We start from the raw sequence: 26409 nt of genomic DNA, 5'->3' as shown, positions 1-26409 counted from the left end.
GTCATCATTTAGTCTAGAGCCGTTTCTGTTGGAAAGGAATAGGCTACACACACTGCAGTTTGTTGACTCCCAAGGTGCCCCCCCCCCATCCCCACCTCCCCATCCCCACCTCCCCCCCAATATTCTTACGAGGGGCTGTCTGTGACGCACAGCCCTGCTGTTCTCTTCCCACCCGTCTTTTATGCTAATTAAATCTGCTATCCATCCAGAAGCCCCACTATGGTGTATCTATCCCGTCCGCGGCCAACTGCTTCAAGTGGTAATAAAACAAAAACAAATCAATATATGGATTCGGTTTATTTAAATGTTGCAGTTGTTAAGGTGCTACATTATATATTGTTTGTTTGTTTTCGCTTTTAGTTGAATGTGTGGGTTTTATTATGTTTGGTTTACGCACTGCCTGGCCATGAGCGCAACACTACAACATTTTACGCACAGGCAGCGCAATTAACCCAAAGCGCACTATGCATGGATCTGTCCACTTTCAGCACCACGCTGGAGTGGACAGCTCCACCAGATAGGCTACTGTACGACAGTATGCAGCTTGACTGACGGTATGGAAAGTATAACACCACACTGTCTGAAACAGTATAGTTGTCAACAATAATGTATATCTTGATAATGAAACCAAATGGAGCTTTAAGGTTTCATTTTACACTCTCAATAGTTAGATCTAATAAGGGTCCACTTGGTTACCTACTCTAACAATACACTTGAGAAACAAGCCCAAATAATCAACAACAAATTATTTTTGTCAAATACATTTTTATTAACAGGTTATAAAATTGGCACAGTATACTTTTACTTTTACAATGTGGTCTTTATCCAGGGAGCTGTTTACAATTGTCTTCTAAGAACACATTTCAAGTATACACAAGTGCTTACTTATAGTTAATTAAACAGAGGACTGGAGTCAATTTGGTTATATTATTTTTAACACTAATTTGAAGCTGTCGAAATCTGATGTCATGGTCACGCACACCTTTTGGTAACGCCCACTTTTGGCCACACCCACAAAAAGGACCCCCTCCCCCTCATGTAATTTGCCAGGCAGGCTCCACCACTGTGTCAGCCAACTTCTAGTGTTTTGTTTCTCTTCATAATAAATGTTCTATATCTATAATCTTAGCTTCTGTCCTCCTGTCCATAACTTTGCAGTTTCCTACTAAAATCATGGAGAACAGTTCAATACAACTATCAATTCAACTCAGATTCTCTAAACTTTGATTTATCATCGATCTGTCACCAAGATGTTTTCCTCCTTCCACCATGCCCATGCAGAGCTCCTGCAGTGCTACTCATCATGCCACCGAGGGTCTGTTATATACGACACGGTTTCAATGCTTTTGAGGAGGGAGTGCACTTCCATCTTGAGAATGTGACACGGTCTTTTGGATGCTTGTGCGGACAGTGCATGCGGTTGTGTGATACTACTGCCACCTTTTGGTGCCGACTCGGCACTGCCGAGTATGAATGAGATATTCCAGGCATTCTAGTGGTATAAACTTTACTAAACTGTAAAAGGAGCATATCCACGGTTCCCCAAGCCGTGCATGCCTATTCCCACTATAGGCTGAGGAAGAAATGCCACTTGACAGGCTGAAAACATCAGGTAAGTGATGACACCCGGTTGAACATGGGTAAAGTAGCCTTTGTAACTGTTGCCACTATGATTAATATAATTTGTTTATTTCTCTAAGACAAAGTTCATAAGAAGGCTAAAATAAGTTAATGATTGTTTATTATTTTCTAAAATTAGGCCTACAAGTGCATAATTAAGAAGTTCATAGTTTAAGTCACATTCATGTTAAAACATTATTTCATGTATGTTTTGTGTCAAGTTTTATTTTGAAGAGTCAAAGTCATGTGTGTCTCGTTTGGTCTGCAGCGTCTGCTCTCATGTCAATTGTTTACACGGGACTTTTGTATAAGCAATCAAGGTCCAGCAGCTCCGTGTACACTGGTCACAAAGAGACTGCCATAAGAAGTATCACAAGAGACGCTAAAGTTTATAAGTAAAGGTTATAAGGACCTGAAGACTGAAGAGATTCCCTCTTTGTTTTGCACGCAGCCAACGAGGTATTTGTTTGTTTTATGTCTGTATTTTACTTATGTGAAATGTTTGCATCTACATGCTGTGCTGTGCCATCTTGTGTTAATTGTAACATCCTTGTTTTATTGTTTAGTTTTCACGGTGGGTTTGGAGTAGCCCAATCTAAAAATTTGGGCTAGGTTTGGAGGATTTGAAGACACCTTCAAATAAATCAGTAGAGGAAGCCACTTGTGTCTGTCACCTATAGCCTATATACTCTTATAACACGTTAGTTATTATTTATTGTTGTTTATTTGGATCCCCATTCGCTACTACCTTAGTAGAAGCTACTCTTCCTGGGGTCCTAGTTGTACTTCATGGACTTTAGGATAATTTACACTGTTGAATTTATGACCAGATCTAAAGTCATGGGCAGGTCAGCACTGACATCTAGTGGCGACTGACTGAACGCCCTTCACCTGCACAGCCACAGTGTAATTCCGAGCAATATACATATTTTGTAAAAGGTGTCAAAAAGCCATTTACTTTATATGCGGTAAAGTTTATCTCTGGGGAAAGGATTATTTGTAAGAAAGCATACCTGTAGGCCTAAGTCTACTCAATGAGGGTTTTTTTCCCTCCACGATTTACACAAAATGATCGATTTTCAATCTTAAAAAACAAAACGGCCGGGTTCCTTAAGGTCAAAGCTCTATATTGTGATACTAATCATTGATAGAGTGTTGTCGTTCAGTCACAGAGCTCTCTCTGTCTCTCCAGCTCTTTAATAAGCAGTGTAGTGGCTAATTCACACCATGAACAATAAAAACTTAAAAAGGCACCGGGCAGCGAATCTTACGCAGTGGTATAGGTAATGAGGCCATTGTCCAGTCAGGCAGCAACATTTGATGGTGTTTTATTTTGCCTTAAAAAGCCATTTAAGCAATCTATGTAATCTAAGTATTGAATAAGTAAAATAACTATTCCAATCAATTACCCATGCTTGAATTATGAAGAAAGGTGTGCTTATAGGTCTCTACACAATAATGGCTCAGAAGTTGATTATATATTTGTTGTGACAATGTGTGTGTGTGGAAATATAAGGGCTCCACATATTCAATTCATGATAACAACCACAAAGCGTCTTATATGTGTCTTATGTGGTTATGATGCCAAACTGTGAAGTAGAGATGCACAGCAAGTTAAAAAAAAATCACACCAGCTTCGCACACCCATTTGATTCTATAGCTATGGCCCTGGCTCATGTTGTCACACTATAATTGTGTTTCTGATTGTATCTCTACAGTTACAAGACTTACAAACACATGTTACGCTCGTATTAAAGCTTAGAATGGTGAGCAGTTTTCTATAGCCTGTTGGTTCTCAGCACACACTTCCAAAATGGGGATATATACAAGCCTTATTTTAAATTTCTTAGATGTGTGTGCAATATACTGCATTAAAAGGCCATTTAATCATATATGGAAGTTTTGTGGAAGTAAAATAACCATTCCAATCAATTCCCCATATTTGAGTTATGCAGAAAAGTGGTTTCATTGGTTTCTGCACAAAGTAAGGTTGAAAAGTTGATCATATATTTGTTGTTACAATTTGTGTGTGACAATATACGGGTGCATGCAATGGTTACCCCCCCCCCCCCCCCTGAGCTCACCTTGGAAAGCATGAGTGTCTATTTCAAACAAAGTGTTTTTTGACTGGGGGGGGGGGGGTCATATTTTGACAGCAGAAATTGCCTGTCATAATTAGACCCCCCAGTAGTAGGATGTATTAGGATGTTGATATTCATTCATCAGCCAACACTCCACTGACAGGTAGTTTCCCCCCACCCCCCCCCCCCCCCCCCCCCCCCCAGAGAGGACGTATAGGGCCATAGTTCTATACTCCTCCCAGCCAACACTCCCCACTACCCCCCCCCCCCCCCCCCCTTTTAATTTACATCAAAAGGGCATGTGAGCTCAAACCCACAATTCAACATTTTGGTTTTAAGATGTTGATATTCATTTTGTATTCATCCTTAGGACCCCGAAATCACACCTTGGAAAGCATGAGTTTCTGTTTCAAACAAAGTGGACAGCTAGTCAAAAATTCAAACAAGAATTTACCCACTCATGGACTAGGAGGGATAATCATAACATTGAACCTGAAAATGAATAATCTTTTTTATAAAGAACTGGAGAGAGACTCATAGGCTATAGCAATGACTGTCAGACTACAGTACAGTAGAGCAATTTAACACAAATTTGAACCAAAGAAAATCACTTACCCTATAGAATGGTGAATGGTGCATTTATATAATGCCTTATCCAAGGCGCTTTACATAGATTGTGCATTACATTCAATTCACCCATTCAGACACACATTCATATACACTGATGGCACCATGCAAGGCACCAGCCAGCACATCAGGAGCAATTAGGGGTTCAGTGTCTTGCTCAAGGACACTTCGACGGCAACTCCGGGGGAGCCCTGGTTCGAGCTGGCAGCCTTGCGGTTCCCATCCAGCCACTCTACCCCTGAGCCACCGCTGCCACCGCCGCACCCTATCTTTAATTATGCAGTAGAGATCCACACGACTTTTATTACTTTATGAGCTCATTATTACATTATGATGAGTTTGTATTATACATTTAAATGATTACATTAGAGCCGTTATTACATTATACAACCTCCTGTTGGATTGTTTCATGTCCTACTTTGACCAGTAGATGTCCTCATATAGCCACGATTGATGGATCTTACTCAACCCATTCTGGGCGGTACCCCCTTTTGGTGTTTTATGCAATATGTTTAGCTATTGAAATAGCTAAATTGAAATTGTGATGTCACTAAAGTGGTGTATTTCGATTGGGCCTTTTGACTCAAAGGCTTTCAGCAGTGCAACTGTAGTGTGTTGGGGTCCCTGGTGGCAACATCCAGACCCCCAGGGACGCGCCCATGGGGCTGGCCTGGTTCCGGCGAGCTTTCCCACATCCAAAATGGTTGAGAAATGACAGAGTTACCGTGTGGGGCTCCCCGGAACATCCAGACCCCCAGGAACATGGCCACGTGGCCGGCCCAGTTCCGGCAAGCCTTCCCGTGTCCGAAACGGTCGAGAAATGACAGAGTTAACGTGTTGCAGCTTTCCGTGCTCATCCCTGCTAGAATGTGTAGACATACATACATACATACATACATACATAGGGAACACTTCAATCAGGCCACACACACACTCTTTACAGTCCTCCGAAGGAGAGGTTATAGTAAAAGACTTTTACGTACCATCAGGAGCAATGCCCTGGCCTCTCTCTCCCCCACCCAGTCACTCTCCACCAACACTCTGCCTCCTACCCCTAACCCTCTCATCCCCAATTCTAACCCTAACCTCAATCCCAGCTTTCTTCCCCAGCCACCTCAGAGCATGCACCCGGATCAGAGGCCCCTCTCTAGCGCAGGGACAGGGACGGACCTGGACGGGGCCCACACATTACCCTCTCCTCTATGTCTTCCCTCCTCCAACTCTTCTTCTCTCACCATCCAGGCCATCGGCTCCTCTACAATTAAAACATTACTCCCATTCATAACCACATTTTCACATACACTCCAACCACTTCACCACAAATTTAAACAAAACTTCACCACTACACAACAATCCTACCCCCCATTACAAGCACATCAAGTCATTTCAGCACTTAGAAGGAACAGGAACCTGGGAGACCTCCTTGTGCATTCCAAATTTTCCACTTTACCTCCCAAGCCCCCACAGCCACATACACTCCATTTCAAACCCCGCAAATTCATCAACAACCCCCATAGTCACACTTCCTCCCCCATTACGGACCCTCTGTCTCTGACCACACCCAATATAGTCTACATCATCACCTGCACACAATGTCATAAACACTACATAGGAGAAACCGGACACACACTAGAAACACGACTCAAACAACACTTATATCACATCAAACGAGCAGACATACACACAACCCTATACACACACTTTCAATCCCATTCTATCGCTAACCTCATCATTTCAGGTCTGGAATGTGGAGTCTGATGGACCAGTGGACAGCGGAAACTCATGGAGCACAGATGGATTAAAAAATTACTAACTGTAACACCCACTGGTCTTAATGAAAGAAGTTGATTTTTATCTCTTTCTGTTCTTTTATCTGTCCCATCAATAAATGGTTTCCAGGCCTTGCTGTGAACTTTTACTCCTTTATGGTTTTAGGTGGTTTTATTACTGTCTATTTTTATATCCATTTTACCCTTGGGTTTTAGAAGACATTTCGGACATTGGTTTAGGTATGCGGTCTAGCTTAACTTGGACTCAGGGGGGTGGACGCCTCTGCCTTGCATAGTCCCCAGTGAATAGGCATTTTGCCCTTCACTGGTAACCTTATTTTGGATTTGTTTTAAATATTTGAAGGTTTTATGGGCTGGGCTTTTTACCAAAAAGCCCCCCCTTTTAAAATACTACACACATACATACATACCCACCTACATACATACATTTCAGACGTTTTAGCAGTTTTTAAGGACCCACTTTTAGGCCAGTGCACCAGAGCAAGCTTTTGCCTTTTTTTAAACCCCACCCATTTTAACCAAATACATACATACATACATACATACATACATAGCTGCGAGTATAGTTTAATGAATTGAAACAAAGCAGCTTTCTAAAGAGCAGTGATGCAAAAAAATCCACATTAATCCAGATTATAGTGGAATCACTAATCCTTTCAAAATACGGCTTCTTCCATTCAAGGTATGTGTATAATTTAATAGTCACCGTATGCAAAAAATATGGCTTTGAAATGTGTCCTCATTGTTGTTACAACTTTATTTGTTGCAGACTACACTGTACGTGGTGTGGTGACCAAAGCAGGTTCAATTCACCGAAAAGCGTCTTCTCAGCTCTGGTCAGTAAAGACTACATCATTGTGCGTGCGTGTGTGTGTGTGGTTCGTACATATGCATGTGCGTTAGGTCTCTCAGAGGGGTGGGGGTTACTTAATCTGCTTCACATCTGACACAGAGGATCATTAAATGGAGTGAAAGTAAGAATAGAAAGTGTGGCAGAGGCTGAACGCCTGGCTGACATTTCACCGCCTTTCTTCCCTGCTCCCTGGCTGAGGCCATTTGTGACCACATTTGATTGAGAGCCTGAATGCCATCGTGCAACCTCCAGCATTTCACCAGAGGAAAAACTGAATTGATTTATATTTTATCCAGAATCAGTTAATAGCACAGCAGGCAGACTCTTCACATACTAGAGCATGTCTGAAATAAATATCAGAGCTGAAATCGACATATAATACATATAATATGAAATAAATGCTTAAACATGTTGCTAGGTATAATGTTAGAGTCCACAGAAGTGAACCTTTCAAGCCTGTTTTCTCAAAATCTAAAATCGTCTCATATACTCATTATGGTCCAAAAATAAACAAGATGTCTCTGCGTTGTTGTCAGGGAGTCTGCTTCTAGCGAAAATTTAACTAGTTCAGTAGCAGTAACAATCGCGTTTTCTCTCAGTCAGTTCATTCTTAATATCCATATGAGTGTAATGGCCGGGATGATATGTTTATTTTTCAAACACCGTTCTTATATGAGGATTACAATGCAAATAATGTCTCCATGGCACCGCTCACTTCACTTTATAGTGTAATGTTTCGTTTTTTTGCGCGCTCTTTTGCGTTTTGTAGTATTCCATGAGAGTGAGAGCAAAGGGAAGAGATTGTTTGTTTGTACGTCCCCGAGGGGTCCATAGACTTGTTTGCACGTCCCCGGGGGGTCCATAGACTTGTTTGTACGGTGGCAGCCAGTAATATGGACTTTTTAATCCATTCTGGCTTGTTTCTTGTATGAAATAAAATGAGTTACAGAATGTTTACAGAATGTATTTATATCGGCCACATGACGTCTTACATAGTTATTAAGTGCCCTAAAAATATATTAAAGTCCATTCCCCACTCACTGTGCTATAAGGGGCACTTGATTATGGTGTCACTAATCGCATTCATGTGACTGTATTGATTGTCAAAAGAGGGATTTGTAAAAGTATGTGCAAAAAAAAGAAGTTGCCCCTTATTCCTGTTCCAGCTCAGCAGCATTGATGGTGGTCTCGTTAGTATGTCATTATATTCTGCTGTGCGTTTGAGCACATTCTTCACTGGCTTGAGCACATTAATTAATGCAAACTAAGCCTGGTTTATAAAACCTACTGAATGTGTTCATTATAACCACGGCTATGTGTGGTATTGTTTCTAGGGCTAGTACACAATTTATGATGGCTCAAAGTCCAAGGGCCGCAAGCAAAACATTTCAGTATTATTTTGAAATGTTTATCAATTTATTTTGTAACAGACTCTACGACTTAATGCGATATAATGAATTGATGTTATGGCCGATAACCGATGTTACAGATGTCGATATGACCTCATTCTGAATTAAAGAAAAGTATAATAATTTTGTCCATTCTAAAAAATACATGCGACAGGGTGTCTGCACTGCAGGCTTAAGCAAATCAGATTTAACTTTAATATTATTTAATATTGTGAGCTTGCCATATTTCTATATATCTATAAGGCCAAACCTCAATGAACAAGGACATTGTGATTAATGATGATGAAGTTACAAAACGAGGCTTCGTTCACAAAATGTGAAGAAAACATATCGAACAGATTATCACAGGTGAATAAATAAGTAAGTGGTTAATACTCAGCTGACATCAGGCCATATTGCTTTATCTTGGAACAAACAATACAACACCTTGTTGTATTGGAACTACATGTTTTCAGATGGGGGTCAGTGGCCAGTGGGGGAACTTGACAAGAAAATGTTTGAGAATCACTGACATATCCACACTTTTCCTGGGATGTGTGTGCTCCAGTTCCTGTTGATTTCATTGGATATCATCTGACCAGTTTCATTGGATCAAATTGACAGGAACTGGAGCACACACAGCCCAGGAAAAGTGTGGTATGGGCTTTTCAGAAAACTGTCAGGATTTATAAGACATTTGTAGAATCGTCGTCAGGTCTAAATGGGTTAAGTGGTATATAAATAGAGGAATGGGAGCGCTGCAGGGATCTGTTAGTGGCTCTTAGATGGGTGCTCTTTGGTGATACAGGTAAAACCATATAGACAAAAGGTATCCTTCCTCCAAGTTGTACTGCTTGTCAAAGTGGGAATTGCAGACTTGAAAAGAAAATAATCCAAGGCACTCCGTCTTTGGTGAAAAATTAAATAGTTTATTTGATGATGAGCAAGGCAAATAAATAACAGGACCTATGCGTTTCGACCAAAAGGTCTTCTTCTGGGTCTATCTGCCAGCTTGGCTGATTAGTCACCCTTAAATACAACAAGGGTTAAGTAGTACCCAGGGGGGTACCCAGCGGGTTGAGTAGTACCCAGGATTTCCCCGGTTTCCTTCTGACTTTCTTTTTGTGCCATCGAGCTAGAAGAGCCTGCCTCCTTGCTCAGGGGATACATTTAATCTTGAGCATCAGGTCAAAATCCACGTCAGATCCTGGGTATAGACATGACCTTTGGCACAATCTAAATGTCTCAGTAGAAGAGCAGGGAGACAAAACACAATCACCCCAATTGTAGGAGTTATATTGTATTAACATTACTCTACCACACAGATTGGACAAATGTACATTTTATTCATTAAAAAAAATTACATAGTGAGGCTTTAAGAAAGTATTTATGAAAAATCTCTGAGGTATTCCTGTGAGGTAACATCATGTTGATGTAATGCACATTCAGTGTAAACATATAATTAATCACTTAAACCGTAAGTTGACCGGGGTTGCCCAGGGGTCAGTACTTGGCCCCTCATCTACACTACATCTCTTTAAACTAACATAATAGAGACGCTGGGGTTCATGTTGTTAAGAGGCAAGTACGGTGCTGTCAAAAAACGACCTAGGTCTCATATAAGGTCTAAAAGCAGTTTCATAGCTGTTACACTTTGCTCCAATTAAACGTCAGACCAAATCTTTCAGTGGATTATGAAGTTATAACTTAACAGATCAGCCAAGTACGTGTCTTTCCAACGGAAAGAAGTAAATATTCTCCTTTTTTTTTTTTTACCAATTCACCTCCTCCCTTCACGCAGTAATCTCCCTGACCTGGAATTACAGCAGTGTGCGTTATGAAAGCACCTCTTGTCTTGAGGATTATACATTTTTCCACAGTTCAGCTTGGACCTTTGGTTAGACAGGATATGTATTGTCACACAATGAACAGTGACTCTGTGGACTATACACATTATTGGCTTTAGTGATTTCTACGGTATTTACTTTATATGCTTCATTATCTATGTTTAAGAATGTTTGAATAATGCAAAAAAATAGTGTATATTCTTAAATAATTGCCCCTTGTGTAAATATTTGTATTCTGTCTCAGCCTTGAAACTGAGTAATTTTTCGACTCTTGTATAATTTTCTCTTCAATAAATAATGCTAAACTGGTGTCAACAGGAAATAACAGTTATAACAAAGACATCATACACCAATACCCACATTGACCATAGAAGTTCACTTACAGATATTTAGACACTGTACAAGTCCCACTTTTTACAGAGTGCACAGTGCAGAGTGAACTACCGTCTGCAACACTGCCTAGTAACGACCACACCACAAAAGGAATTGTTTTCTTCTTGAAAACCTAAAGGACCTTCTTGAAAACTTAAACGGACCATACCGGTAGTCAGTCAATGGGCATGTTTAGCCCATTGACTGAGTATAATTCACATAACTGCTGCTGAGCATTTTGTCGTTTTTAGATTCCATTAATGTCAGTACGATATATGAAAGATTAGCTTAAGCTAATGTAGAAAATGGATGTTCAAAATGGATGCCGGGGTTAATGTGGTTAAAATGGCCTAAACGCTGTATGTAAATACCACACCCAACATTTCACTGCGTGATACATAAAACGGAATGGTCTTTTAAATGTGCAAATGAGGAAGGTTTGAGCAGTAGTCATGAATACAAAAATATACCCCAAAAAAAGCACAAAGGTTACAGAATACAACACACGTACACACACACAAACAGAAACATGTAGGTATACCTTCTATAAACCACCAGGACAGAGTGTGTGAGTGTGTGTGTGTGTGTGTGTGTGTGTGTGTGTGTGTGTGTGTGTGTGTGTGTGTGTGTGTGTGTGTGTGTGTGTGTGTGTGTGTGTGTGTGTTTAATGATTGCAAGTTCAGTTTATTTTGGGCTTGTTCTCAGTTTGAGGCGCGTTCATCTTCTCGCCGGTGAGCAGCTGCCAGATGCCTCCTCTGTAGTTCTCGTTTCCCAGGGAGTACAGGAACATGTTGAAGGTGGGCGACGTCTTTGCCAGGATGGGAGCGATCTGCAGAGACGGGTTGCATCATGCACCACAACGTCGTCAACGATTCAAATAACATTAATAAGAGCAGATTCACTCTACTAGTGTAGATTGTCCGCCTGGGAAAAGCCGGAAAAGTTCTCAGTCCTCGGTTACCCCTGGGTCAGTGTCGTTGAGCAAGACGCTGAACCCCTAACTGCGTCTGATGAGCACGTTATGGTGCTGTGTGTGTGTGACTATATATTGGTATGAATGCACCATTTACATAAAGGAAAATTCAGTCAGCATATGGAAAAGCTCACAGCAGCTGTAAATGATAAATGTGTGGTGAATGCCTTGGGGATTCATGTTTTTTTTTTTAAACGTTGGTTTTGCAAGAGGCCGTCAGAGAGAGAGAGAGAGAGAGAGAGAGAGAGAGTCTGTCTGGAGCTAATCTGAAACCGATCAACACCACACTTTCTATGTACGCACTCATTTCTTGTTAGATATGTATTTAACTTTAATTTGATAACAAAGTCAATGGGGATGTGATTGTACATTCTTTCCTAGTTTTTAAACATTCAACGTGGAACGTGTGTCAGCATGCACGTAGTCTCGCGTTGCCAGACTGTTGCATCTCACAACTTTCAAATGCTTCCATCATACAGTCTGGAGCAACGGAAGCTCTAAAATATAAAGCGGAAGTGGAGATTCCTCCCCACTTCCGTTTCGTCTTTACAGTCTCGCACATTCATCCTAATATGAATAGAAATAACCGAAGCATATATAGTTTGCTGCTTTGCAGAAATAGAAATAAAAAATGAGGTCCAAAGAAAATATAGAAATGGCAGCTTCCTTACTCCAGACTCTATGTAGCATGTGGAGATTATGGAATAGTTGTCTGGCTACGTGAGACTAGCATGCATGTAGGCTCCATGTTCTACTTCAGCGGTGCTCTAACATTTTATTTTCACAGACTTCCAAAACTCTGAGAGCGTACAAATGGACGAGTACATTTGGTTCCATTTGTACACTCAAAGTGGGATCCCCGGACCCCACTTTGAGAACCACTGTTCTGCTTTGTATACACGCTTGCTTTGACTCACCATCCTTATTTTGGGGGAGACTAGGTTGGCGTTCTCGATGGCAGCATAGAAGGCCAGCACTCCGTAGGGACCCCAACAGAACAGCATGGTCTTGAAAGGAGCGCCAGCATTGAACTACAGAGGGCGGGAGAGAGAAAGAGATAGTAAATAATATATTTTCAGTAACTTAAAATTGTTCTCAAGCTGCAAGTAGGATGTCAGCTCTTGAACTGACAGGTGTACAAATTCCAATAGCGGCGAGAGCAAGTTATTACAAGTGGAATAACTAATCTATCTACTAATAATAGATAATAACTAATAATCTAATCTAATATCCTTTATTATAGTCTACTCAGCATCTACTGTACTTACCCTATAATACCGTATAATTCTATTTTTTCACCCGGTGCCAATTGCCTAAGCTGTAACCCTGGGCGCTACTCTCCCTCTGCCAACCTGGGGAGAGCCCCGAACTGAGCTCATGCTTCCTTCAATTTCACCCTTTCACCCACTTTTCTTTTTGGGTGGCTGGCTGGGTGGGTGAGCACGAAAACAGCATGGTTGTTATTCACCACCTGTGCGCAACCTAACACACACACACAAACACACACGCACATATTAACTGTATATATGGTGATTTCGGGTGTGCCAGTACAGTACAGTGACAGTACAGTAGAGGGTACAGTAGAGGGACACCTACATGGTAACTCTGTCATTTCTCAACCGTTTTGGACATGGGGCGGCTCACTGGAATTGGGCCGGCACCCTGGGTGCATTCCTGTAGTTCTGGAACTTCTGCTTGATTTGATTGGTTCAGAAACTTCAGAGCCAGCTTTTCAAGCTGAAACTTCAAAATATAATGCTCACCATTTCCGTTTCCCTACACCTTTAATGGCCACTGTATAGTCATTCTTACCCTGGGGTTTCCGGTCTTCTGGAATCTCCGGCCGATGGCCTGGTAGGAGGTCATGACGACTAACATGGGGATGACACTGTTGCAGATGGACATGGGGATCAGGTACGACACGTAGTTCCTGTTGAGGACACAAACACACCACGGTTAAGGTTGTGTAACGGTTACTATAATAATAGTCTTGTGAGCCAGACTGTTGCCTCCCAATTTTTTCAAATGATTCCATCATACGGTCTGGAGCACGGAAGCTCTGAAAATGATCGAGGGATACAACAGCTTCTGTCTCAGACGGTCAGGGTGACCAGGTGCCCCTCTTTGTGTGAGACAGTCCCTCATTTCCAATATTTTTCAGGCGTCCCACAAATTGAGACCCTGTCCCACATTGTGACATGGCAGGCATCAGTGTTCAAATGCCCCAGTAGGTATAGTCCCCTAGTTGGTTTTCAGTTGTAAATCTATTTTCCTGCAAGATGTGTTTTAAGCATGTTAAAATAACATGAGAAATATTCCCTAGGCCACAGTATCAAGTCGGCCAGTCCACCCATGACCAAAACTGGCATTTAAAAGAATTGTGACACGCCAGAGGGGTTTCATAACAAAAATGATAGGCAATATTAGGCTTATGGTTGAATATGACATCAAGGCATTTAATAGCAACTCTACCAGACCTTGTGGTTAGAGTGTCCGCCCTGAAACTCGAAGGTCGGGTTTCGATCCCCGGCCGGATCATACCAAAGACTGTAAAAATGGGACCCAATGCCTCCATGCTTGCCACTCGGCATCAATGGGTTGGATTGGGGTGGTCAAATTAGGGTAGAATTAACAGCACACATGCAGCAAGACACAGATAAAGAATGCATGTTCTACGATTAAGAGCTTGTGACACTGCCACATAAATGTGTGAAGAAATGTATATCCTGTCCTGGTATGAACATATATATATTCTTTCATAGTGGAAGTTTTTTAACTAAAATCTTTGCTTCTGGGTTAGTGTGTGTGCTGCATTTGAATCTTGCATCCCCTCTACTGTCTCTCTCCACTGTACCTGTCTTTAAAATGTAATCTGGGTGATTAATAATTGTCTATTTCTTGCCAGCGGTGACATTGCAGTTTTCCTTTTTAAAACATCCTCTTGTTTTTCTTCTTTTCAGGTGCCCTTCATAGTGAACACGCTGTGGGATGCTCTGCTGGAGTTGGACGACCTCACAGCCTCCACCAACAGCACCATGACCCTGCTATCTTCACTGCTCACCTACCCACTGGTTGACAGACAATGAAACATAACATACTTGGAACTGGGTGATAACAAGGGAATATCTTGGTTATATGGTTTAACCCCAAAATGTAGTGTACAGGGAAAAAAAATGTTTTGTGTAGTTGAATATGGTCATTCATTTTCTGTTGCCAAGGTTTGCTCATAGGGGGAGCTGTGGGGAAAAGGAATGTTAGCAATAGCTCCAGGAAGTGAGGCATCAGGAACAGCTATAAAGGTACAGGAAGTGAGGCAACCTGGGGTTCCATTTTATGTATCAAATGTTTGATGGTGGTTTGTCAAAGAGACTCTTTTAAGGCCAATACTAAACCAGAATCAGGAATTGATAAACCACAGAGTAGTGGGTCTGGAAAACGTTGAGATCTGAAGAAGAACATTTCAAGGAACATTTCTGAGCGTTTGGAATAAGGTGAACTAACCTGCTGTGGCCTCCTGACTTGAAGATTGGGTGAGGAATATAATTGTTTCCCTTTTTGAGCAATGCATTGCCTTTTTATTTGATGACTTTATAGATTAGCTAACTTGCAGAAGCGCCGCGCCTTAAGCTTACAGATCGGGTGTTTTCGCTGCGTGGAGTATAAATCGCTCTGAAGCCGGAAGGTGGTGTGTGAGGGGAAAAAAAGAGAGAATGATAGAAAGAGGTGGCACGATGGCTGTCCTCATCGAGAGTGTCATTAAATCATCAGCTAATAGCGTTAGCATCAATTCAGCTGCTTGGTGCCGAGGAGATCCTGTCAGATTTATGGGGATGACATGTGAGAATTAGAAAACAGGAGACAGAGACACCCCGGGAGCCCAAGCTAGGGCTCTTTGGTTCACCTCTAAGTTGTGCACGCCGAGAGCATCGGTGTCATCTTGTTTAGCGGGGAGTTGATTGTTCACATATTTTAATGCTTTAATTACACCTCAACAGCTGTGCACAGTGATTTAAGTTTATGGATGTGAATGCTCTTAATTATGAAGCAAAATGGATAGAGTCATTTCTGACTGGCGGATGCAGACAATTAAATTTATTTAAGATATAAAGAGACATGTTATTAATATTGAGTCAGTGATAGCAGTGGAATCTAAGTGTGTGTGTGTGTGTGTGTGTGTGATATCTTCATATATAGAGACGGCCATATATGGTGGTGCGACGTGTCACAAGGCGTGACGGCCAGATGGCCATATATGGTGGCGTAACGAGTCACTGACGGACTGGCGGGTTTTGCAGGTTTTCATAGTAATCAACAAAACATACATTAACAACTTTTGAAAAAGGAAGATCTACAAGCTCACAATGCATCGAGATCACCATGAATGAACCAATATCGTCCATGTATCGTATCATTAACCACGACGTATTGTATCGCTGTTAACACCCCTATTGAGAATCACTTCAAATGTCATTGGTGTGTATCAATTTGGTTTTCCTTGACGTGAATACGTATTTTTTTAATGTTTAATGCATTTATTTTATATTTTTGAGTGGTGCAACCACTCCAAGGAACAGCAATGTCCGTGTTCACCTATGTGGCCATGAGCACCAGTATATGACTATGAGTACCAGTAGGGGTGCTGTTGTGCCAGAAACAGAGAGAGAGAGATAGTATTAGTGCTGCACTGTTGCCTGCTAATGAGAGAGAGAGAGGGGAGAGAGGGGAGTTGCACCACTCGGTTCACTTCTTTTTATAGAGGGACAGACAGTAGGCTGACAGGAAATGGGGAGAGAGATGGGGGGGTGACATGCTGTAAGGGCCGTCGGGAGTCGAACCCGCGGCACACTGCCAGACGTGGGCCACGGCCCAGTCCACCGCTGTAGATATGATATGATTACCTGTCTCCCTTGCTGATATCCAGAGTGCAGCAGGTCCTGAGAGGCTCATAGTCATACTCTCCCCAGCCAATGACGGGCATGGCAGCCCAGAATGCAGTGAACATCCAGATGAACGCAGTCAGAGTGATGGCACTGCTCCACTGCAACTTTGTTCCTGAGGAACACACACACGTTATCCACTTTAATACCTCACAGAATCCACGTTTCAATATAAAGCTCATCACACACACCAATGATTTGCCATGCAACCATTATCCCCAATTAAATAAATGGTGCATTTATATAGCGCCTTTATCCAAGGCGCTTTACATAGATTGTGCATTACATTCAACCATTCACACACACATTCATGCACAGATGGCCGCGGAAACCATGCAGGGCACCAACCAGCACATCAGGAGAAATTAGGGGTTCAGTGTCTTGCTCAAGGACACTTCGACACTATAACTCTGGGGGAGCCCGGGTTCGAGCTGGCAACCTTGCGGTTGCCATCCCGCCATTCTACTCCTGAGCCACCGCCGCCCCCAATGGTAGTTGCAAGGAGTTGCATTGGTGTGACATGTCCTTTAAGCTGTTTTGTAGCAAGGAGTTGCATTGGTGCGGTTTGGGCCTTACATTGGTGCGGCCGGTACGTTGACCTTAAAACTGTTGTGTTGAGTTGCGACTAGTTGCATTTGTGCAGTTTGGCCTTTACTACATTGCAAGTGTATGTGATATTTTTGGGTTTGAAAGCGTGTCTGTGGTTTTATAAACATTTAACCAATGAAATGCAGTAACAAGACAGAGCTTGTGGCTAACTGTTAACTACATTTGGATCCATTATTTGGAACACAGCTTTTTTGGGGGGCAATTTCGTTGAATTTTTCGGAATGTGAATTTGGAGGCCTTGTGGTCGCTGCAATGACACCACTTCTCACTTTCCTTCTACCACATTTACAATAACAAACCCTACTATAAACAGTAGAAATGGTCTCCTTTTTTCACCCTGGCAGCACAACAAGCGTCTGTGTTTTCAGAGTGTAAATGGGTTCATTCCTCAGTCCTCCTGGCAGGCTCTAGTGAATTTCATCACCATTTGTTTCTCTGCTCATAATCATTAACCTCGTAAACCCTGCATGGCCTCTGCATGTCATACCAGGCCAATGGGTCAGGAGCCCAGAAAATTGCTTATTTACAAATTACAATCTCACAAAGTATGTGCAGTAGGGTTCAAGGGAACTTACTGTATATCACAGTGTGATAAACACAGTCACTGAAAGCATGTTGAGTAGTATTGAGCTAGCCTGGCTAATAAGCCAGACTAATATCACACAACACTGTAGCAGGCAATTGTTTTTTGCCAACGGCTGATTCGGTCTGGCTAGTATTGAGCTACTGCTTGTAGACCGGTCAGAGGTTAAGTGTGTTGATTAGATACAGTATCTGCCTGCCTGCCAGCCAGTGTTCATTTTGTTGACTAAGACTAAGTCGACTAATGTTTTTCAGAATAGTAAATGGGAGTAAGACTAAATGATGTGTTATTCAAAAGACTAACTTTTACTAAGTGTTATTAAAAACAATAACTTTATTAGGATAACGAAACTAAGATAGGCGAGTACGAAAGAGATAATGGCACTAAAACAATTGTGAATAAGTGGGTTTTCAGGGCGGTTTTGAAGGTAGGGAGGGAGGGGGGCATCTCTGATGAAAATAAAATGAGCCAGTACAAATTGAACAAGATATAACCATGAGATCATGGTGAATCAAATAAAAGGTTGTTTACAGGAATGCTTTCTGGAACATGTACATTTAAAAGATAGAATGGAGTCAGTGTGGCGAATGGCCTCGGGTACAGCATTCCAGAGTGGTTAGACTTAGACACAATAATGTGTTGACTCGGTAGACTGTGTGTGTGTTTGTTGCTGTTATAACCATTGCCATTGTTGGATAGGATACATAACCCCGGGCTGCAGGATATAGTTTAAGCCAGTGGTTCCCTCTCACTCAAGACCCAATTACCCAAACTAGTAAAACAAATAGCAGATCTACAAGCTCACAACGCGTCGCTTCGCGCCACATTGTGTAATGTAGATCAGCTATTTTCACTACTTCTTAAACATGTTTTCTTTATGCATGTTGTAAGTTTCTTAGATTTGTCTTTGATTTATTCATTGGAATTCATTTTGGAAAAAGGTTTTGAAATAATATTTCAAAACAAAATGAAGAAAATATGTATAAAGGGACCCATACAGATGTGTACGCGAGCCACTATTGGGAAACAGTGGTCTAGGGAAATGGAGTGTTTCTGGTTGGATCCCAGGCTCCTCCCAGTGTCAAAGTGTCCTGGGTGCTTTGCATGACTGTAGAGCTGCAACCATTGATTGTTTTCTTAGAGATTATTCTATCAATGATTCAATAACCTTTTTGATTACCGGTAATTGAATAATCGAAGCACGCAAAAAATGCAGGTATTGTATACTTTTTGCACAATGGTGTCATGCACAAATTGTAAATGGTAAATATCATTTACATAGACTGTGCATTACATTCTCCCATTCAGACACATAATTCATACACTGATGGCAGCGGAAACCATGCAAGCACATCAAGCAGCACATCAGGAGCAATTAGGGGTTCAGTGTCTTGCTCAAGGCCACTTCGACACGAACTCTGAAAATAACAGATCTGTAAGCTCAATAGTAGAGGTGTGCAATGGCACTGCCCTCACAATTCAATTCGATTACAATGCATCACACTTTCCTATATTACTGCACAACATGGAAAATACAAGCAGTCGGATATACTGAACAACATATTTTATTTAGAATACTATATATACAGTATTTTTATTATGTATAAATTAATTATTTAGGCTTCGATTATCGATTGTCACATTGCTGCATTGCATTGCTGTATGGCCGAATTGTGATGCATTGTTGAATCAATTTTCTTTTACACCACTATCAATTATTAGTAATCCTCCGCAGTAGGAGATGTCAGTACTAAAAGAAAAGAATATAGTAATTTTGTATTTTAAAACAAAACACCAGACACCAAAGGGTTGAATGATATTGAATTCATTTTTTTTTTTTTATCAATTTGCTTGATTATCAGTTGTACGCCTACATGGTTGCCCCTGCCATCGGGGTGTGTGAATGGGTGATTGTAAAGCTCTGTGGATAAAGGCGCTATAGAAATGCAGGCCATTTACATTCCTCACTGGTCAGTGAGAGCGGTCAGAATGTCCTTTTATCCCCACTATTTACCATTCCGAGTTTGTCTTATAGGTCAGGGGTTCAACGTTTTTGGCTGGGGTCGACCCCCGGACATGCTTTGGCCATGTCTCACTAACCCAGGAGGAGCCGCCCGGGCATTGAACAGGGAACCTTACGATTCCCAAGCAGCCGCTCTACCTCCTGTCCTGACCCACTACCACCTATTCCAGTCACTTACTAGTGCAGTATTGGTGGTATCTGTCCCATGCAACAGCAGCCATGAAGTGGAGGCTAGCGAGAGCTGTGAGGAAACCCTGGAATCCGTGCATTTGGCATCCATCTGAGCCGTACGGCCAGTACCTGCAGTCAGAGAGGATTCACCAATTAGTTAATGTATTGGTCTTTGCATGATGATGAATCAGAGTATAAGTAATGATCATCCATTTTAGGAACTGTTTGTTCAGTATGAAAAGAATGACGTTCACTGCTGTCTTAGTTCCCTGATGCTTAATTTCATTGTTGCGTAGTGTAGGCCAGGGTTCATGATCATTTGTGACCAGATTTGACTGAGAGCCTTTTTGAAAATGAGTTAATAGCACAGGCAGACTCTTCACATACTAGAGCATGTCTGAAATAAGTGTCAGAGCTGAAAATGTAAATATGAAATATGATGTAGTTAGGTGTAATGTTAGAGACCACAGAAGTGAACCTTTCAAGCCTGTTTTCTCAACTTGCTGTTAAGACATTAATCTATAAGCCATATCTCCAAAACTGGTGGGTCAAACTGAAAAAACAATATGTCAATTTGAAGCTATGATTCCCTGCTTTCATATGACATGAAAAACGAAAATTCAAAAAAGTCCAATGGCAGTCCCTCAGTCAAATTTGGCCACATTTGAAGACGAGATTAGAACACTTTAATCAGCAGGGCTGCCTTTAAGAAAAAGAGTCAAGAGTGAGACTTTAGTGTCACGATGCGTTCGGAATTGATTTAGAGGAATATAGACATTCCACCCTAGAAAGAAATCATAAAATATATTCACATATTTTGAAATGGCAGTGAATGGCACATATGATTACAATTGTGGATGTATATGAGCTATATACTGTATGACAAATATATTTCCTATAAATCTGCATACTGTATATGCACATATATGAACCTGAATATGACATATATGCAGCATAGGCTACATTTGCCATAATATAGTTGCTATCGGGAGGAAACGTCTTAACTAAAAAAAAAATTATCAGTGCTATTGAACACCCTTTACGGCTGTGTGTTGTTAAGAAAATATTGAACCAATGGACAAAACCTCTTAACTCCTAACCCTCAAACTGTCTGCTAAAGCAACTACCTTTAACTCCACCACCTCTCATGCAAGTAATTGACAATATAAATAAAGTCACAACACCAACACCAGTATTTCTGTTTTCTTCATTTCCTGAAAAAAAAAAAAAAACATTTCCTGAAAACTGAACATTTTGGAGTTAGGTGGCTTCCCGACAGCAGAGATATATTGACATATCATAATTTTTCGACCGCGGTCGAGATCATGGATTTCACAATGCCACGCCAGACTTTCCAGTCCTTTATTGCCATCCCCAGTTCCTGCTTACTGATGCATGTGTTCCTAGCAATGACATCAGGGAACGACAGTTTTCTACCTCTGGTCTGCTTTGAGACAGGACTCCAGAGAAGAAGGGAAGATATAACCTCATTGTCAGCTCTGTAGCAGTGGCCGGCAAACTGTGTTCTTCTGGATTGGACTAGTGAAGCAACACAGGGAAGGTTGCCGTATATTAGATTAATCGATGGGTGGCTCTTCCGAGACAGATGTTGCGCTTTCATTATGTTCATATATTATTTCCTTTCCGTGTGGCGAGTGGGAAAACACCCCTGTTTTAAATGCATTAGACCAGTGGTTTACCGATCTACAATATCTTGCTCAAACTGCAAGAGAAAATCATAGCTGGCATAATGATACTGAATGTTAACCCACATTTTGAATAATAGAATTTAACAAAATGAGGGAAAGAGTTGCACCAGGTCAGGTGAATAAGAGATGGTGACTGTCCTATTATTGGTCATAGGTGCACCTTAACGGATGTGTGCAAATGTTTCCTATTCCATGGCCATTTTGATTTCCATAAAAGTCTGATAAGACTGACTACATCACAAATTATTTGAAATTGCCATCTCTTTAATCATCCACCTCAGTGGATATCTCCCTCTCCTCCCCCCTTTCTCTCTCGACACGTCTTTTGCATGCAAATTCAATCCCCTTTCAACTGCCTGTTGCTGTGGGCAGAGAGAGCTTACCTCGCGTCAGGCTTTCCACACAGCAACGCCACACACAGATACAGTCAGACCCACTGCACTACAGTGTACATATACACAGAGCTGCGGCAGAGGAGTTGGACCCTAAATAATTCGACATTGGTCAAATTAAGTTAATAAAAACTTGATCAGACAGAGAAACGTCTAGGGTAAACCCGGAAACTAACATTTCCGATCTGTAGTAGACTCTACTACACATCGAAAATGTTAGTTTCCGGGTGTACCCTAGACAGCATGGATAGTATTAATTAATGCTCTATGCTCTACTAAGTAGAGCATAGAGCATTAATTAATACTATCCATGCTGTTGATCAACCGTCAGCAGCGTGTGGGGATATCAGCAGCCTAAATGTCCAATAGCAATGACGTGCTCCAAAGGGGAGAGAGAGCAGGCGGTCACGCAAACGCGTGTTTCTGCTATAGAGTTTTCTGCAGAAAATAGCTTTGCCTTATGGCACTTTTATCTGCCTTATGCATTGTGATTACTAGAAGCTTGGCCGGTCTCGCTCTAGCGCCACAAAAAAACTAAAAAGAAAAGCTGTAACGCAAAGTGATGTTACCATACTGTAGTTGTGCGTTTCTGTTTGATGACGTTGCGTAGAGTGGGCCTAGTGGGCAAAAGAGGTGGCTGAAATGTGCCACAAATGTGAATAATGCATTTTATATTAACTGTACCTGTACAATATGTGAAGACATTGAGGGGGGATATAATAAGCCTAGATCATAGACAGAGAAGTGATGAAGAGTCTGTGGCAAATGTGGAGGCAGGTGGAGTGCTGGTCAGCCCGTGGTGAGCCGACACACACAGCGACGTTGCCTCTCTGATTCTGGTAGTGGGATTATACACTTACTATGTTTTTTGAGTGGTGCAACCAAAGAATCACACGGGTGTGATTCTTTTTTCTCTCCTCTTGACATTTATATTATGTTAGGCTGACGTGAATACTTGTTGAAGGCTTCTTCTGTTTTTTATCTTGTTTTTTGTTACTGTCATATAGTGTCATGTACTTTTGAGGACCTCACATGCTTGTATGAGTAGTGACCAATAAACTGTTGATCTCTCAACCACCTATTAATGACATTGTCTACAACCTCTTTGGACTTGTTCCATGGCACCATTAAGGCAACAGACTACTGTATAGGCCAGTGGTTGGTCCGGGGACCACCAGTGGTCCTTGAAGGGGTTCCAGGTGCAGCTAAATGATGGAGAGTTTGTAACCAAATGGACCCTTATTAGATCTTTAACTTTTGAGAGTGTAAAATGAAACCAAATGGATCCTTACGGGTCAATTTGGTTTCATGTTACGCTCTCAAGAGTTAAATCATTGTTTACATCTGCATTACTTAATTTACAAGAAGTCTAGATACAAGTATAGATAATGGAATTGTGGACACTGGACAGAATCCTATCCAACGATAACACAATTCTTTAGTTTTGGGTCAGCAAGTCTAAATCTATGGTGATCTGTGGCTCAAATGCTGAAAAGATATTAGGCCTTGATATGAAAAAGCTAGGTTGAAAACCTTAAATGAATCATATTATGCTGTTATGGCCCGGGGCCACGTGGACGTGGTTTGTTCTGATCGTTTACTTCGAATAGAGTGTGAGTGATCAGTGATTGATTTATTTGAATACCTTATTAGTCCGAAATGTAAACAGTAAGACGAGGCTAAAAGGATAACACAAAAAAGTCCCGGGGACTTGTTTACATTGTGGGAATTCAATTCATCAACCTGTAGCTATGAAAGAAAATGACTGATGGCATGACTTCCAGGTCCATATTGTTTTAGATGCCCATCTTGTCCAGCATAGCAGAATGTCTTTATAACCGCTGCTATTAGCCTATAGGTTATAGGCTACGTGCACTCACCTCAGAAAGCTGGAGAAAGCGGCGATGGTGGCGTTGCCAGAGATGCCCATGTCAGCCATGGCAAGGCTGAACACCAGGAAATTACTGGGCGTTCTCAGTTCTCTGATCTTCAAGAAAGCCACGACCGTGACCGCATTTAGGAGGAACCCAAGAAGACCTTTAATAATAAGAGAAAATTAAGAAGAAAAAAACAAGAACTGCGGACACACTTCATTTTACAGTCAGTATAGCTATAGCCTATAGTAGTACAGAAGAGAATGGATCATCGGTGCGCGCAGCGCGATTCTTGCGCAACGTGCATGAGTATAGGGGAAAATAAATCGATACACATTGTGATCGAAAGTGATCGTGCAGACGTGCACGCACGCTGTGCATGCAGACACATTGTGTAGAATGGATGCTTTATCCTTGTCTCACACACAGCTGTGCAGACGGATCAGATCACACGGGTCCAGTCAGTGTTCATAGGTTAACGTTAACGACAGTTGGCGCAACAACAGCGGATTCCATTAAACGATAAACTGAACTGAACTCACTCACCCTCCACGAGCAGACACGATCCCAGCGAGAACACGTCGAACTCCGAGAAGCCCTCCGGCAGAGGGGACGAAGAAACCATCCTGGATGAATGAATGAAGGCGATCGATCTCCGTATAAGTGTAGGAAAAATCCACAACAACAACAGACCACAGAGTCAGACCAGCCCTCCTCGCTCACTCCTATAAATCCAGCCGCTGATGATGTGCCTCCGCTCTGTATGTAGTTCAGTATAGTTGTAATATGTATGACCTAAGAAAGCGCTTTTAAAGGGGCATTTCACGTGAAAAGTAATTATGCAAAGCCCCCCTCTCTCTCTCTCTCTCTCTCTCTCTCTCTCTCTCTCTCTCTCTCTCTCTCTCGCGCCACAATCCCTGCAAGAATGTCTTAATGAACCCGCCGCCACCGCACAAACCGGTCGATCCTCTGTTGTTTTAATGCGGAGAGAGAGAGTAACAGCCGCAATTAGTTACACAACAAACAAGTCTTTGTGTGTGTCTGCGCTGCAGCCGCGCGACACAAAAGGGTGCATGCATGCTGCTCGTGATGTCACACGCGTTTGATGTGATGTGTGTGACCTCCTACACAACGGCTACATAACATTTCGTAACTTGCCTTCCCATGATGACAACAGGTGTCCAGGCAGTAGGCCTATCAGTCGCTGAGTCTATCTATAATTATGAATTAGCCTCCATCAGACAGTCAGTGATACATGTAGGCCTATAGGCTATAGCCTAAGTATTGTACACTGAAGGGGAAAAGTACCCACATTATGTAGGCCTACTTGCAAGTATCAATACTGCAATGCAGAAATACTCTGTTACAATTAAAAGTCCAGATTTCTAACTTTACTTGAATAAAGTATACAAATGTATTGGTATCAAAATGTACTTTAGTACAAAAAGTAGAAAGTACTTATCAGTGGGGAGGGGAAAGTAATATAAGGCTGCATTTAGACAAGTATAATTTATATTTGTGGTATTTGTAGGCCTACTTGCTTTACTTGAGTATTTCCAATACTTTTAATACTAATATTGTAGCCTACTTTTACTCCACTACAAGCTCACAATGCGTCGCAGTGATGGTGGGTGGGTAGGTAAAAAGTATTTAAAATTCTGCTGTGATAGCATCCTTATAGGAAGTATTAAGTTGTTTTGTATTGTCTCCACCAGGTCGAAGGCTTGGGGAGAGAGAATGTTTTGCACTCCGTCCGTCCGTCTGTCTGTGTGTGTCTGTCCATCCTTCCGTCTGTGTACAGCTAATCTCCGGCACTGTTAACCCTGTTGCCAAACTTTGCACACATACTCCCTGGATGAACAATGAACCTCTGCCCCAAATGTTCCACAGTTCCAACAGTTATAGCTCCACCAGGAGGCCGACTTTTGTAAAACACAATTATGTGTGAGCTGTCCACACAATCAGGACTAAAAGCTATGTTAAAAACTAGAGATTTGTGATCTGTCATTGCATGATCATCAATATGTCTACGCAAAAACTAAAAACAAGATCAAGAGTATTTCCCCTGTTATGCGTAGGACCCGTAACATGACAAGATTAAAAGACTAAGAAAAGAAAGGAGAGGTCAGTGCATTTGTTGATGTGGTTAAAATCTCCCAATAATGCCAATCTCTCAAATGTAATAATTGAGATTAAAAGGTCACTAAAATCTGATAAAAAGGAGTTGCTAATAAATTAAAAGTTCAAATGATCTATAGGTATCGCAGCTCGCTGTCCGAGAGGAAAAACCGTATTTTATATACAGCCAAACCGCCACCAACGTTTGACCCGGTTTAGCCCATATACATTCCATAGGGCTGGACCACACGTGGACATAATTATGACATAAACTTGCGACGAGAGTGGTCCCTATTGAGTGAAAGATTAGCCTACCTATTTATAAAATAAATACAATTTTTGATGGTTTTTTAATTTTACATTTTAGTTATAGAGGGCAATTATAATAGCCTATATTAAAGCATATTTGTCTTACCAGTAAGACGCGCAAACGCGGGAAGCG

The 26409-nt window shown here is 41.6% G+C and overlaps 1 protein-coding gene across 1 annotated transcript; it reads right to left on the bottom strand.

Annotated features, from left to right (window-relative positions):
- Positions 1–9325: 9325 nt before the first annotated feature.
- rgra (retinal G protein coupled receptor a) lies at positions 9326–24716 on the bottom strand. The gene is made up of 7 exons (XM_080781744.1): positions 24396–24716; positions 23856–24012; positions 19882–20003; positions 16450–16603; positions 13364–13481; positions 12469–12582; positions 9326–11407 (listed from the first exon to the last, which is right to left on the bottom strand). Exons 1-7 carry the CDS (start codon positions 24472–24474, stop codon positions 11258–11260), a joined length of 894 nt encoding a protein of 297 aa, XP_080637870.1. The 5' UTR covers positions 24475–24716; the 3' UTR covers positions 9326–11257.
- Between the last annotated feature and the right edge of the window lie 1693 nt (positions 24717–26409).

Source organism: Protomyctophum bolini (genome assembly GCF_963924005.1).
Source record: "Protomyctophum bolini genome assembly, chromosome: 14".
NCBI lineage: Eukaryota > Metazoa > Chordata > Actinopteri > Myctophiformes > Myctophidae > Protomyctophum > Protomyctophum bolini.
The sequence above is the reverse complement of the archived record's forward strand: the minus strand, read 5'-3'. Positions and strand labels throughout refer to the sequence as shown.

Excerpts from the sequence above, each read along its gene's own strand:
- rgra (XM_080781744.1), bottom strand. The coding sequence starts at position 24,474 with ATGGTTTCTTCGTCCCCTCTGCCGGAGGGCTTCTCGGAGTTCGACGTG. Across the intron at positions 24,013-24,395 it reads ATCGTGTCTGCTCGTGGAGG|GTCTTCTTGGGTTCCTCCTA; the intron begins GTGAGTGAGTTC and ends TTATTATTAAAG. Across the intron at positions 13,482-16,449 it reads GATATCAGCAAGGGAGACAG|GAACTACGTGTCGTACCTGA; the intron begins GTAATCATATCA and ends TGTCCTCAACAG.